Below are 14,405 nucleotides of genomic sequence, written 5' to 3' on the forward strand. Positions count from 1 at the left end.
CTGTTATTTAACTACCCATGTTGTGTTCGGATTTGTATCGAGGCAGACGAAAGTTATTACATTTTTGTCCGGTTGTCTTTCATGTTTACGAAGGTATTGTATAAAATTACAATTACTTATATGCTATAACTTATAAACTTCTTTCGGGATTTTTATTTTATTGCGTATATATTATCATCGTTTAAGGTCGCGCATTATATTTGAGTCTGTCCATCCGTGGTTAACTACTGGCTTTATTTGATTTATTTGAAAACACATTTTAAATATTTATTTGCCAAAGTTTGAAAACATGTGGCTATAAAAGTGCATATATCGTTCTTCGCTTTCTTTATTTTATTTTGTTTCTTTGAAATATATTTACTCTAATATACATACGAGCATGAGATAAGAAGCATACGTGGTTAATTTGACAAAGTTTCACTTGAATCCGACGTCCAAATAATACATGTTTAATTTGGCATTGTTTCAATGGACATTTTTGATGCTGTTGCATGGAAAACTTTTTTTTAAGTTATGTGTTCATTAAATTGTTAAAAATGTCTATGCTTAAGAACGCAAGGTAAGAAATAAAAACAAAATAGTATTGTACATGCACATTTACTCTACAGAATATTTTACCGATTGTACATAAAGTTTTTTTTATATGATTTATACTATAAAAGATTTCCGCATGTTTTCAGTGTTTAATACATTTAAAGAATGCTGCTTAAACTCTTAAGGTAATACACAATTTATATGTATAGAAAAGATATAATAATATGTGTATGTTGGGAAGTATTTAGTTTAATTTATTAAAAAATGTTTTTATCAAGTACGTAAGATAGGTTCATGGAGCATTCTGTTTTATTATTTCATTCCACTCTATCATAATTATATCTTATATAGGATATCAGATTAGTAGACAAAGTGTATATCATGTATTATTATTTCCTATTTAGGAGGAACAAATAACATACACAGATTTTTGTATTTCCAAATTACGAGTAAGTATCTCCATTTTAAGAAATGTTTTTCCCTCAATCATGTTAGGAATAGGTATCTCGCAATTTAGGCTTGATATTCCCGCATTAGGATTGAGAATTTCATAAATAGGACTTCGTACATAGGACAAAGTATCACCTAAAGTTTAAGATATTTTGATACAATGATATTAGCAAAATTGCTAAGGGATTATATTTATACAGCAAACTTGATAGTTGGGTTCATAAATAATACAAGAGGCTATTTGTAATGTGTCTTATATATATGGACTTGTATTAAGCGTCTAAATATAATATTTGTATTTGTAGCGATCATCTAGGATATACAACCTCAATTGCATTAATATATATACGTTTTATCCTGCAACAGGGAAACATTGTACTTCTAGTTTATTATGTAATTCATTTTAACTGTAATTACAACTATCTCTTTAAACAGTATGCAACACCTTAAGAAGCAAAACAGCGACCGCCAGAAGAGACAATCGCTGTAGAAACCCACAGAGGACTTCAGCGAGCATAATATTTCACATTTGTCGGAAGAAAGCGATGTGAAGAGTTGAATCAAACTCTATGAAACGAAGCATACTCGGAAAACATTTATTAATATCAATTTTTGATATTAAGTGTTGTCGGAAAGATATTGTGTTCACTTCTGGACAGAAAATTTGTCTATTAAAACCAAATTGACTACATTCATAAGGATAGGTATGCTGGTCTTTTGGAAATGTCACGTTTTGATAAGAACCCGCCAACTTTTAGCCCAGCAAACTGCGGAAAAAGTTTACTACACTGAACATTCTTCAACAAAATTGTACGGATACGAAAGTGTTTTAGCTATGACGCATTGTGGTTTTCCAAATGCAAAACATTCACAATGCAGAAGTGTACTTGTAAATGGCGTAAATGGAGATGAAAATGATACATCATCTGTTTGCGTTCACAAATATGGCTCAACCATATTGTGTCATGTTTCGCTGGTTGTGATGATGAACTTAGACGAACATTTTTATAAGACAATAAATCGTGTATGTATATTCGCTGCACGGTATTGCCAGACATATATTTACACTGCTACTTACAACGTTGAAATGGTTCTTTTTATAATAACAACACCGTGGGACGTGAGTGTAAATTCGAATCGTTGGTCCTTTAAATATTCAGTGAAAATCAGGCGTAAGCTGGTTTTAAGCAATCGATTGAGCTCCGTAACATATTTATCTATCAAACTTCCATTTTTCGAATGTGTAAACCGAATGGGTTAAACAAGAGCAGATGTGCAAACACTGATAAGCGCTTGCAGAATGAAACAAATGACATGTATTGGGATTCGTCCAAAAGTTGTACTTTCACTTTTTCTGAATGAACATAATGCCTTATATCAGGCTAAATTCGAGAATGATGTAATCAAATTGTGTTTATCTGGTGCAAACGCAGATAAAAGTCTTCCAGTGCAGAAAAGGATAAGTAACATCGAGGTCACCGCTAATAAACATGTTGAAACAGTCGTAAATTATCGACATGGACGTCTAAATGCCCGTAGTTCATTTGGAACCGACAAGAATGAAGCCAATGTGGAAAACAGCGGTACTGTTGAAATGCCGGACCTGAATGATCTCATAAATAATTTACAACGCCTTTATGCGGTGAATATTCTTGATGATGAAGCACAAATTAAAGAGGTTCAAGAAGGAACACTCACATGTCAAAACGGAAAAATCCGAAATATAGTGTCATGTTCAAAACAAGATGATTCATTTGAAGAACATAATCAAACAACTAAAAAACAATGTCAACCTCTAAAGGATGTTGGGCGCAAAGGCAATGATAATGATAAGGGCAACTTAAAACACATTTTTCAAGATATAGGTAGTGTCTTCATATCAGCACCGCGTGTATGTATTGTAGCTCCGGTAACCAGAAACGAACATCGTGGTGATGAACAGAAAGCCGTCGTGTTAAGAAAACTATACGATATTGTTGAAAGGACGTTAAAGCATGAATCTGTTCCTGCACAGGAAAGCATGATGTTCGAACTATTAAGGCTTTGTACTTTCAGAACATTCCCGAAAGACAAAAAACCGGATGTAAACGCATTTTCCGCGGCGGGCTTTTACTATGCGTCCAAAAATGACGAGGTTATTTGTTACAGTTGCTATAAACGAATCAGTAATTGGGGAAACTCGGACGATCCTTCCATTGTTCATCGGAGGATATCACCGGAATGTAAGTTTAATACAAATAATTCGGAAGTCAATGTCTCAAAGGCAGTCACTACGTTGGTTGAATCCGACATCATGGCAAAACTTCAAGGCACAAGAGGTTTGAGAAATGCTTCCCATGCCAACAATGCCACATTTTCAGCGCCAAAAGTACCAAGCAATGTAATAGATGGCAAAAGTCCCTCAGCAACAGGAAGCAGCCATGAAAGTAGCGTCGCTATTCAAATGAAAACTTTTCAGAAGACAAATCATGACCATGATGCCCCTTCTGACTCCTCACCTCCGACAAGCCGTCTATCAGACACAACTGCTGAAAGAAGATTTCAATCCATGATACTACAAACTACCAGCACTGATATCGTTTCATCCATTAGATCACGATTCCAGACAGGCAAATTTGTATCATCCGTGAACTTTGCAATCCCAGACTCAAACACAAAAGCGATTCAACCAGTAGACAATAATATTATACCAGGTTGGTACAGGTCAAATGGTATTTTAATTTACTGACATACATGCATGGAGTTTCATTCATATCCTTTGAGACAGCCATGCATTTGTTTTATTTATAGCTACTTTTTCAGATAATTGTTGTTGATTTGTATATGTTAATAAATCAATAAAAAGATTACACGTAAACATAAATGAATCGCTTAAGCAGCTTTTCAATTGTTAAATTGTTTACATGGGCATATCTTAAAATTTATAAGCATTAAATAATATTACAAAATAGATAATATATTTTTTTATCATACAGGTGATCAAATCTAATAATGATTTGAGATATGTTGTCATTCAATAATTGTATATTAACTCTGTACACAATCATATTACTTTATGCTATTGTGTGACAATTGGGTAAAAACGTAATTACTTGTTTAAGGTATAACAATAGATGACTACATACAAGAGTACAATTCAGGATGTAATGATGACAACAAAAGCATCTCGAAACCATCAACACAAGCAAGAGATAAAGGTATGCCTCAAGATATAGTCAGATCCTTTTGTCATTTAATGTGAACCATTTAACTTTAGTTAACAAATCTTAATTATGCTTGTAGGTAAGTCGTGTAATATGTTACAGAGAACGTAACACTAGTGAACTTTCATTCTTTTTTTTACTTTCGAGTTGAATGTAACCTGCCTTTGTCCTACGAAAGTTTCCAATCTGAAAACATAACAGTTATTGATAATTGAACACCAATTCATTCTCCCCACAAAAGTTTATAAAATAAGATTCATCACGAGTGACTTTATTTGAAAACGTGTCTTCCAGTAAAGAAGTATGATTTGACTAGAATAGTATACTATGTATATGTACATTAATCAGTATAATGTAACATATCAGATACTTTTATTGATGTAGCGGAAAATACAATTTATTTATCTTATACAACATATTTCTACTGCGTTTGCACTATTTCAGCCGATTCAAAAAAAAATAAATCTATCAAAAACTTTTTTTAAATAAGTTTTCATGGCTTGGTCTTAAAGGATTCGGTAATGCAAAGATGGACCCAGCTGATCGAATTAACAAAATAAGTATTTAAAGATAAACAAAGTAGACGTTTAGGCTGTCTAAATAGTGTATATTGTTTGGTTTATATAGCATTTGGTGTTCCCGGAGTTGCAAATAGCGAGTTGTTGGTTTTTGCATCTAAATTTATACAAAAAAAGCGATACAGTTATTTTCCCTGTTAAAACGTATCAATAATTCTTTTTTCCTACATATCGCATTTTGCAGTGAAGCGCTATCAACTCTTGTCAATTAGAAAGTTACTCGATGATTTCACGTGTGTAACTGTGTATAACATAGTTAATAATATACTAATTCCCATCCATTTGTAGTTTTCTTCAATTTTAGTACAAAGTTAAGTAATCCTTTTGTACATAAGGACCCTCACAACCATACCTTTTCTTAAAGAGCATTCTAAGCTGAATGCCCTTATGAAATGTCAAACAAAAAAATGTCATATGATATATTAGAAAGAACTCGACATTTATTAAAGCAAAGTTCACTGTGTTTTTTTCTGTTTTTATCGGCTATTGTTCAGTTAAGTGCAGCCGCCTTCTGCAAAGTTTACTAGTGAACATCAATCCTTTGCCTACACACACTTCTAGAAATGAACTAAATATCGATCATTTTTAAATGAAAAATGTCTTTTAGTAAATCAAAATGATCTTTGAGAGTATACTATTGCTTTCTCAATCATTAAGTGTAATGTATTCTTACATGTCAGAAGGTGCTTAAATTCCTTGACGGATGTATAGTTTGTTTTCATTATGAATTTCAACATATACTATACGGCAATTTTACACTGGCCCTCATTTACTTTTAATCATCATTAAACATGTTCCGTAAGGAAAATGAGGAAAACGATTACGTCAATAAAACACTTGATTCCGTCAAGGCAATACATATAAACAGAGACATGAAAGATACCACAGGTAGTGCAGTGGAGTATTGTAGGGCTCGTAAACCGAATGCCATTACTTCAAGATAAGCTTTTTAAAAATAGTTTTCACAATGTTGCAATTGTTGACGTTTGTTTTTCAAAATAAATCTGTTAATGAATAATTTCAAATTAATTTAACTTTTAAATATATTTGTGTATTGTTTTATTGAAGATTTTACTTGATTTTATATAAATTATAAAGTAAACGTTCGCATTTACTCTTTGTGTTTCAATAAATAGGTCGAACGAAAAACGGTCAACGTCATGCTGCAGATTGTCCTTGCTGATTTTAATTGTACACACAATATTCACCTTATTAACAATTTAATCTTGAATATAAACACAAACTTTAAAAAAATCGCGCCTCTGACTAAACAACAATGTCATTAAGGTTTTACGCCGTTACCTGAAGGCTCTCGGTTAAAGTCAAATGGTAGATGGACTATATATGATTATATATAAGGGCCTTATAACTATCCGTTTCAGTAATGGAAGATAGTTATTTTCTTAATTTAGAATACTGCAAGATAGTTGTTATTTAAATTTTGAATCGGCAACGTATTTAAACGGAATATTCATAACGACCAGGTAAAATCTATCGAATGATAGCTGAAAAGATGTTAAAAAAGCAAACAAATGCATGTAATGACTAAGTTTACACTTACAATTTTGATTACTAAAACGATATACAACTTGTTATTGTACATGTTGTAAAATGTTTTCTTAATACATTCTTATAGTTTATGTTTCAGGTTTGAATGGCATAGTTGAATCTTTAATAACATCGGAAGCGTCATCGTCCAAGGCATGGGATACGATTCATCGTTGTTAAAACAAGCTCTCACCAGACTAGTCCAAAACGGTATGTACGATGTGTATGATATTGTATCACTTCATGCAACTACAATACTAGTGTATGTAATGGGCAAAATATTATTTTACTAGCCGTTCGCATGACATTGTGGTTGATGCCGAAACAGTTTTCTTTCATGTTTGATTCAATTGCAAATCATATCAGATCCTATATGCATGCTATAATAGTATTCGTATGAAGATTGACTTATAATACTTACAATAACTGTAATTTATTCTTTGGTTTTATTTCTCTTTTAGACAAAACAAAACCTCGTCCGCAGGATATCATGCAAGAAATATTTCTAATTGAAGATGAATCGACTTCAATTAAATAGTTCTTTTTTATTATAATAGTTTTGTTGTGTTTTTAATAAAGTAATTAATTTAGATACATCAATGTCCAATATGAAACTTAATTTGCCATTGAGATATCAATTGATTTAATATGTTTTATCGTTTGTAAATTGTATCATGATTGTAGCACGGTTTCAATTTGGCAACTCTTAGTCAATTGTATTGTAGTCCTAGTGTGTTACATATACACGAATACTGCGTTTATGAAGTGATGATAAACCATTATTGACTTAAGTTTCCCAGTGTTTAGTAGCAGCATACAAAACGATTCAGATATCTTTTTGACCAGCATTTGATGCATATATCACATGTACATAAATTGACCTTATGATCAAACTAAAGGACTATTTTTCGTAAAACAAATCGTCGAGAATTTGTAAGCATACGTAAATTATCAATTCCTAGGTCATTTCCTTGCGAAACCTTTGCACTTTATCTTGATACAGAGAAAATGACAGACGTGTCTAGTATTAATTATATTTTTTTCAAAAACACAAACATGGACAGAAGTATGAAATAATTGATGTAATTATTGAACTACTTTTGACATTATGCGGTTACTATGAATTAACCTGATCCATTTGACATTCTCACGATTACATGTTTGCTTTATATATATGTATTAAAATTGATTTGCCTTTGAAATGATGTATGTATTGTACTTACTTCAACCGCAAAATGTTATAGTTTATGTATGTTAATGATGATGTGCTTGTTATGCTTTAGTTAAAATAATCTCTTCTGTTCTGTTGTGTTCTGTTATAAAATAACGCACTCACTACAGCTGTCTGTATGTTTTGTAAAATTGTAGTTGCGTGTTTATCATACTATATGATATTAAATGCTTATTTTTTTGTAAGGCTACAATCTTCAAACTGGAATGACTTCATACACAACTCTTCCTCAAAGTTTTTAAGTGTGAATGTTGTATATGACAAACACGATTTATTTATTCAGCAAATCAAATATCCATCATTATGTTTTATGAAACCTATCAAGTATTCATCATTAGAGCAACCGGTCATTGAATTTATACGGGTGTTTTTTCATCGAACATTATAGTTAGCATACATGTGTTTATACCCTGAAATTCATAGTTTCTATGTCTCAGTCATCATTTTCAGTTGTTAACCTACGACCGACAAGCTGGCAGCACTTTCATTAATGATTTTCAAATTCATTGAAAATTTAGTAATATGTTGGTACACAGATCGCATATATATATATATATATATATATATATATATATATATATATATATATATATATATATATTATATATATATATATATATATATATATATATATATATATATATATATATATATATATATATATATATATATATATATATATATGTTTCCCTGTATATAATTCACACCATGGTCTTAATACAAAGTATTAAATCGTTGTATTAGTTGTATGCATTAAGATATTCGTAGTTGTTCGTTGTGTTAAAACGATGAATAAGTAAGTTATAAGTTTATACAATGTTTACACAAGTAATATGTTTAAACAATGTATAAGAATGTTATAAGTTTAAACAATTTAGAAGTAAGAACTAGGTTTAAACAAGGTATACTTACAATGTATAAGTGATTAATAACTGTTAATAATGTGCTGGTTAGTTATTAGTTTAAACAATGTATAAGTAAATAATAAGTTTAACGAATGTATAGGTAATATGTTGTTTTATCTACAACCGACATTGAAAAATTAAACAAAGGAATGTTGTTTTTTTCCATTCATAATCCGAATTATAAGTGCATTTATATGATGACAAAACTATTTTATTCGGCGCTCAAGTCGAGCACAACGTACATCGCCCATTTAGCTAACGTATTCCAGTCAGTAGTATGTGACAGCTGACATCTTAAATTCCGACCGTGGGGTATTTTACAACAAACTAGTATCTACAAGTATTATTTCGATTGTAACAGGGCTTTCAACTGGCAAATATTTTAATTTTGAGAATTTGCTAGTGGGGTTAGTTAGAACTAGTATTTAAGAGCAAAATAATGATCAATAAAGATTGCGCATTGACAAACAGGCAATTGGATCTAAACAACAACAACAACAACAACAACAAACATTGTAAGTTAAATTGAACAGTATACGATTCGATCGATGCACCGGTTGCATCAACGATAAACACAAATTTGCAAAAGTTCAAGTGTTCTATTAGATAGGTCAAAGCTACATCAAGAGAGTGGAATGCATCACATTAAATACCACATGCTTTATCTGTGTATTAAGTGATTTATTGTGAGATGTTTAGATTAATTGTGCTGTAATCATTCAGGCCTGAGAAGATTGAACACTTCAACCTTTGTTTGCATTGTGTATCGGCGCGTCTTTCATTGATAAAACAATTGGATTTTTACCCTGGGAGGTAAATATTCCGGATGAACTATTCGTTTTTAGCAAGTCCTTGAAATATATTAGCCCCACTCGTAGGTATTAGAGTATAACATATGGTTGATTTTCTTCTTCGTTTATATGTAAGTAGTAACACTTTAAAAACACGTACTGTTCTTTTTAACGTGATTTCTTGAATCATTATAGAAGGAGCGTGCGCTGTCGTTGTACTTACCGTATGAACAAGCATCATCGAGAGTGCGCATGTAATAATAAACCAAGGAATTTCAATAAATGAATCTTATATTGCTATACGGACTTTTTATACAAAATATTAACACGGTGGTTGCATTTTCTGAAGACTTATTTATCAACTGATCCAATAGATGGTTTCTAACTTTGAAACATTGTTTAACATCTAAATGTAGGTAAAATGTAAAGTAAAAGGAGTTGAACAAGTTCGTAATACACCACAAGGAAATTCATGAGTACTTTTGTTTATTTGCGTTGCAGGAACACACATTGCATTACTTGTGACCCGCATAATGCATAATAATATGGGGTTAGAGAATTAGTGTAACTACCTATCATCGGTCATCTTGTATTTTATTTCAAACATTTTATCTCACGATTTATTTCAACGCCCATTTACCTTTTAAATATATTTCTTATTTGAAGTAAAGGGCTTTGCAGTGAACAATCTATATCTGCAAACGAAAGTGTTTGCGTACGCTAATTAAGATATAAATATAATCGTATGGTACGCCAATGAACAAGATCGAAATTCAAAAACATATCATACACTGTTTCATTAGCAGTATTCCATTAAGTCATGTACATTTGTGTGCTACAGTCATGGTCTTGTAATATTCATTATTTGGTTATATTCCTGGTCCGAAACTGTTGAAGAACGTGTACAGGTTGACACTTGACAATAATATCCTAAGTTTGTATGAAATGTTTCTTGAATGAATCTCAATAATAGTAGAACGTTTCCAACCTGAATGATAAAATAAAATATTTGTAGGAAACCTGTGTGTGGCAGATTGTATAATCACGCAATTTGCGACCTGAAAAAAGTAATTCGTGAATTAAACCCCTTCCTTCTGGCAGATGGGCTAACAAAACTGTGTGACAAATTACTTTTCATTCATAATAAAAATGCAACGGCACGGATGTTTACCAACATAAATATGCATGGCACATTTTAAAAACCCAAAGTCAGAACTAAGGCCTAAGGCGGTGGATATAGTTTTTGCAACCGTATAGACGAAATAGCGCAAATAAGTAATAAAATATAATATCAAGATGGTAAGACACACATATGAAATATTCATGTACATGTGTTAAGAGTTCAGATATTCAAGCATTACAACTTTGAATCGTTCGCGTTTTATATTAATGCTTCAATGGCAACGTTTAACTGCAAACACAATTTCAATGGACCCACAGGACTGTCACAAATCGGACTGATCATTGCTACTGAAAGTAGTGTAAAAGGAGACCTGACGGGGATCAAAATGTTGAAGAAAAAGACTTATGTGGTCGTTGATACTACGTCCCCTTCGAAGAGTCTCGCTGAACTTGCCACAAGTCCAAACCAAACGTGTTTTCACCGTTTACGTTTGTTGCCAACCGGTTTTCAAACTTATTTTATAACGGTATAATTTATCATTGCAACTGTATTAAATATATTTTAATAGAATATTGTTTGCTGTTTGAATTTCTGTCCGGATGTCATTAATATGTACGCAAACAATAATACCCGTTGCATTTGTTTAGTAATTACCGCGATATTTTGTTAGCACTAACACACTAACATAATGCCATAAAATGCTATCTAAAATTGTATTGTAGTTTTGTCTGTTTGATAACGAGGAACTCTACTTTCCACCCTAACACCCTTACCCACCCTAACCTAACCTTACAGTGCAAATGTAAGTGCAGATTGTTTTTGTACGGTTATCCGATTACAGTAGCATTATTGAGGCAGTTGTTAAAGTCGTTTTTATGAAGATATGATCGTTTTTAAATCATAAACCGAGACAAAGGTACACTTGTTATGGATGGGTCTTCTGCATCATATAAATACATTGTTGAGATTTGTTTCTACATCACATTATAAGACAATGCGTGGTTTAATATAAGTGTTGGACATTTTTAGAGAAGAAATAGTATTTTTATTAAAATCAAACATATATAAAACACATTTCAGACTATGAAAAAAAACAATGATCCAAGACGTTTCTGCTGAGACATCTGCACCTAGCTACCCTTAACCTATTTACGTCCATGACAACAGACGGCTGAGTCGAACAATTACCATTTAACTACCTATTTCACTGTTAATAATAGCGGTTATTGTTTTACTGGTGTTTTTTTCTGTCGTTAGACCAAAGGTGGTAAGAAAATGGTTCCAAAATGTACTCGCACTATGTTTTGACTGTATAGCTTCTTTTCTCTCTCCAATATCACATAGACTATTTGACGATCCTAGCCATGTTCCTCTTTTTGATGACTTTTCAGATGATGAACTCGCATTTGCATGAATATATTAAATATGCTTTTAAATAAATATGATTGTTTCGTACCACAAACGTAGTCAGCTGAGGTAATTCATTAGAAATACAGATGTTTACATTTATTTATTACAATATTTTGAAATTGAAAAATTTCGAAGAGATGTGTAAAAAACCTTTAATTTGTTCATGTTACTTTTTCCTAGCGATATTCACTGTCGACATGTAAATTCTCAAAGTTTGTTGTTGTATATACTTCAGTGGTTTCAATAAGAATTCGTATTAGAAACCAAATTGTAATTTGATGGGCCAATTGAGAATGCATTCCTGAAAAATTTTGAATTGAGGACGCAAAATCTTGCATTCTGAGAGTTTACCTTACGTCTGTACACTTTTTAATACGCCGAAATAGAAATGCCTTTGTAATCTTGTGGTGCTTTATTTATAGTCAATCCAAATGAATACAATATTCAAAGAAGAAAAGACAATTGCGTTAAATATGTACACGTGTTATGTACGGTTATAGAAAGAGGTATCGTTCTAATAGTTGATTGTAGAAAGGATAAATTGAGTGTAATATGTTTCCTAGGATTGCCTATTCTAGTTTTAGTATTAACTATCAACGCTATCTCAAAGACATGCTAAAGTAAACTCATTATATCTTTGTTAAGGATTGATTCGAAATTTGTCTGTTATCGATGTTAATTCGAAGTGCAAAAACTGGCGTAATGTCAAGATACACATATATAACCATATACAAGAGTCAACCACCTGTCTGTGTCTTGCTAGTTATGTAGTTAAATGTAGTTAAATACGATGAATTGCACACTGATACAATTATTGAAAAGTCGTCAACTATTACATAGAACAATTTATCACATCCAATGTAATATATGTACATACATGTATATAACATGTAATATAACCATAACGAATATTTTTAAGTTACACATGTTTAATATACTTTTTAAGCGTTTTCATTGGCTTAGTTTTCGTTCAATTGACCAATCGCATTTTGTTATTTTGCTGAAATGACGTTGCAACATTAAATGACGACACGATATTTAAACACCATTCGGGATTTATCATTATATTTGCGTAAATATTTATTTAATTTTCTCATTTAAATGCATGTGATAAAAAGATCTGACACTCGTTGTCATATTTCTCGTCCAGGAAATTCGTTAGTAAGCTAGCCAAACGCTCGCTTACTAACAAAATTCCTGATCTCGTTTAATAAAATATGGTATGATATGACAACTCGTGCCAGATCCTATATATACTTAACAGTAGAGCAATGTGTTTTCTGTTAATTTTCAGGGATGTCAATGTCAGGTGTCATATAACATATTATGTAAATAACATAGCCAATAACGATAGACTTCAGAATATTATGTGTTTTGATTGTTTTGTAGTTGAAAGAACAAATGCGGACGAATCTGTAAATATAGCTTAATGTGTCTTAATCATTATTATTCGGGTGTATGAATGCCGAATTAGTGTATGTCGGATTAATTTATTTTATATATCCTGAACTGTTTAAAGCCACACACCTTGAAATGAAATACATGGCATAGTAAATTTCAGTATAAATAAGAAACATATTTTATCTATGCCAATTTGAAAATATCTGGTGGTTACAAGGTAGAAATCAGTCTCTTTTGCGCTTTAAAACTTACAAATAATCGCGTTTGTCGAAATGGACGTATACGTCTATAAATCCTTCTTTCGGTTTTAAAAGCGGTACCGTTTGAAAAATGATAAATTACTTGCTAACTAGGCTATAGATTTAATTTAATCTATCTCAATTAGAATTTATCGTGGTAACAAGGTAGAAATCCGTCTCTTTTGCGCTTAAAACTTAAAAATAGTCACGTATGTCGAAATGTACGTGTACGTATAGAAATCGTACTTTCGGTTTTAAAATATAAAAAAAATTACTTGCTAACTAGGCTATAGATTTAATGACACTTTTGCACACTTTCAAATTGCATCTATATGTATTGATTAACATGTACTTCATTTCAAGGTGTGTAGCTTTAAGGACAAGCTTAAATTTGGGTTTAAGTGTCTGCGGATTTGCACTAACCATATCGTTTCTTTCAGGTGGGCTTTGTCTTCCAATTGATTTTCTGTAATTAGGCTGCACTTCGTTTGGATCTTCTTCGGTGAATTGTAAACTATTACAACGTTTGTCTCAACTAGCTCGACCGATCCTTTTTTTCCCCGAACCTTAACGTGTTTGTTATGTCATGCTAAGTCCTGGATCTTCTTTCTGCTTTCGTTCATATTCGCTCAATTTTACTTTAAACATAAAGAATGCCACAAAGAGTTTTAGAACAATTCTGTCATTGAGCATCCTTATTAAAGAGTGATATAAAGGAGATATGGCAAGGCTCAATTAAATAAACAAGAAAACATACGTTGACGTGCATTTTACATCATAGGCCACGTATGAACGCCATTATGCTATAACTCAACCTGTTTGGCAACTTGCTCCGTAATGGTACAGATGCAGATGTTCATGTGTATTTAGAATACGGCAATAGCTGGAAAGCAAACAAACAAACATGTACGACAAGGTTCCTCTGCTTTCTAGCAGCTGGAGCCTGAACTTTTCTCCTACAGACACCTTTAAAAGTCTTCAACTTTATATTG

The 14,405-nt window shown here is 31.9% G+C and overlaps 1 protein-coding gene across 2 annotated transcripts; it reads left to right on the forward strand.

The window, feature by feature from the left end:
• Positions 1-7,729, forward strand: LOC127834471 (uncharacterized). 2 transcript variants are annotated; one of them, XM_052360334.1, is made up of 6 exons: positions 1-93; positions 939-983; positions 1,420-3,677; positions 4,086-4,181; positions 6,414-6,523; positions 6,775-7,729. In XM_052360334.1, exons 3-5 carry the CDS (start codon positions 2,285-2,287, stop codon positions 6,491-6,493), a joined length of 1,569 nt encoding a protein of 522 aa, XP_052216294.1. In that variant the 5' UTR covers positions 1-93; positions 939-983; positions 1,420-2,284; the 3' UTR covers positions 6,494-6,523; positions 6,775-7,729. The 2 variants fall into 2 exon arrangements, with proteins under 2 accessions (XP_052216294.1, XP_052216295.1); XM_052360335.1 differs by lacking the exon at positions 939-983 and having other exon boundaries at positions 10-93.
• The last annotated feature ends 6,676 nt before the right edge of the window (positions 7,730-14,405 follow it).

Source organism: Dreissena polymorpha, chromosome 6 (genome assembly GCF_020536995.1).
Source record: "Dreissena polymorpha isolate Duluth1 chromosome 6, UMN_Dpol_1.0, whole genome shotgun sequence".
Lineage (NCBI taxonomy): Eukaryota > Metazoa > Mollusca > Bivalvia > Myida > Dreissenidae > Dreissena > Dreissena polymorpha.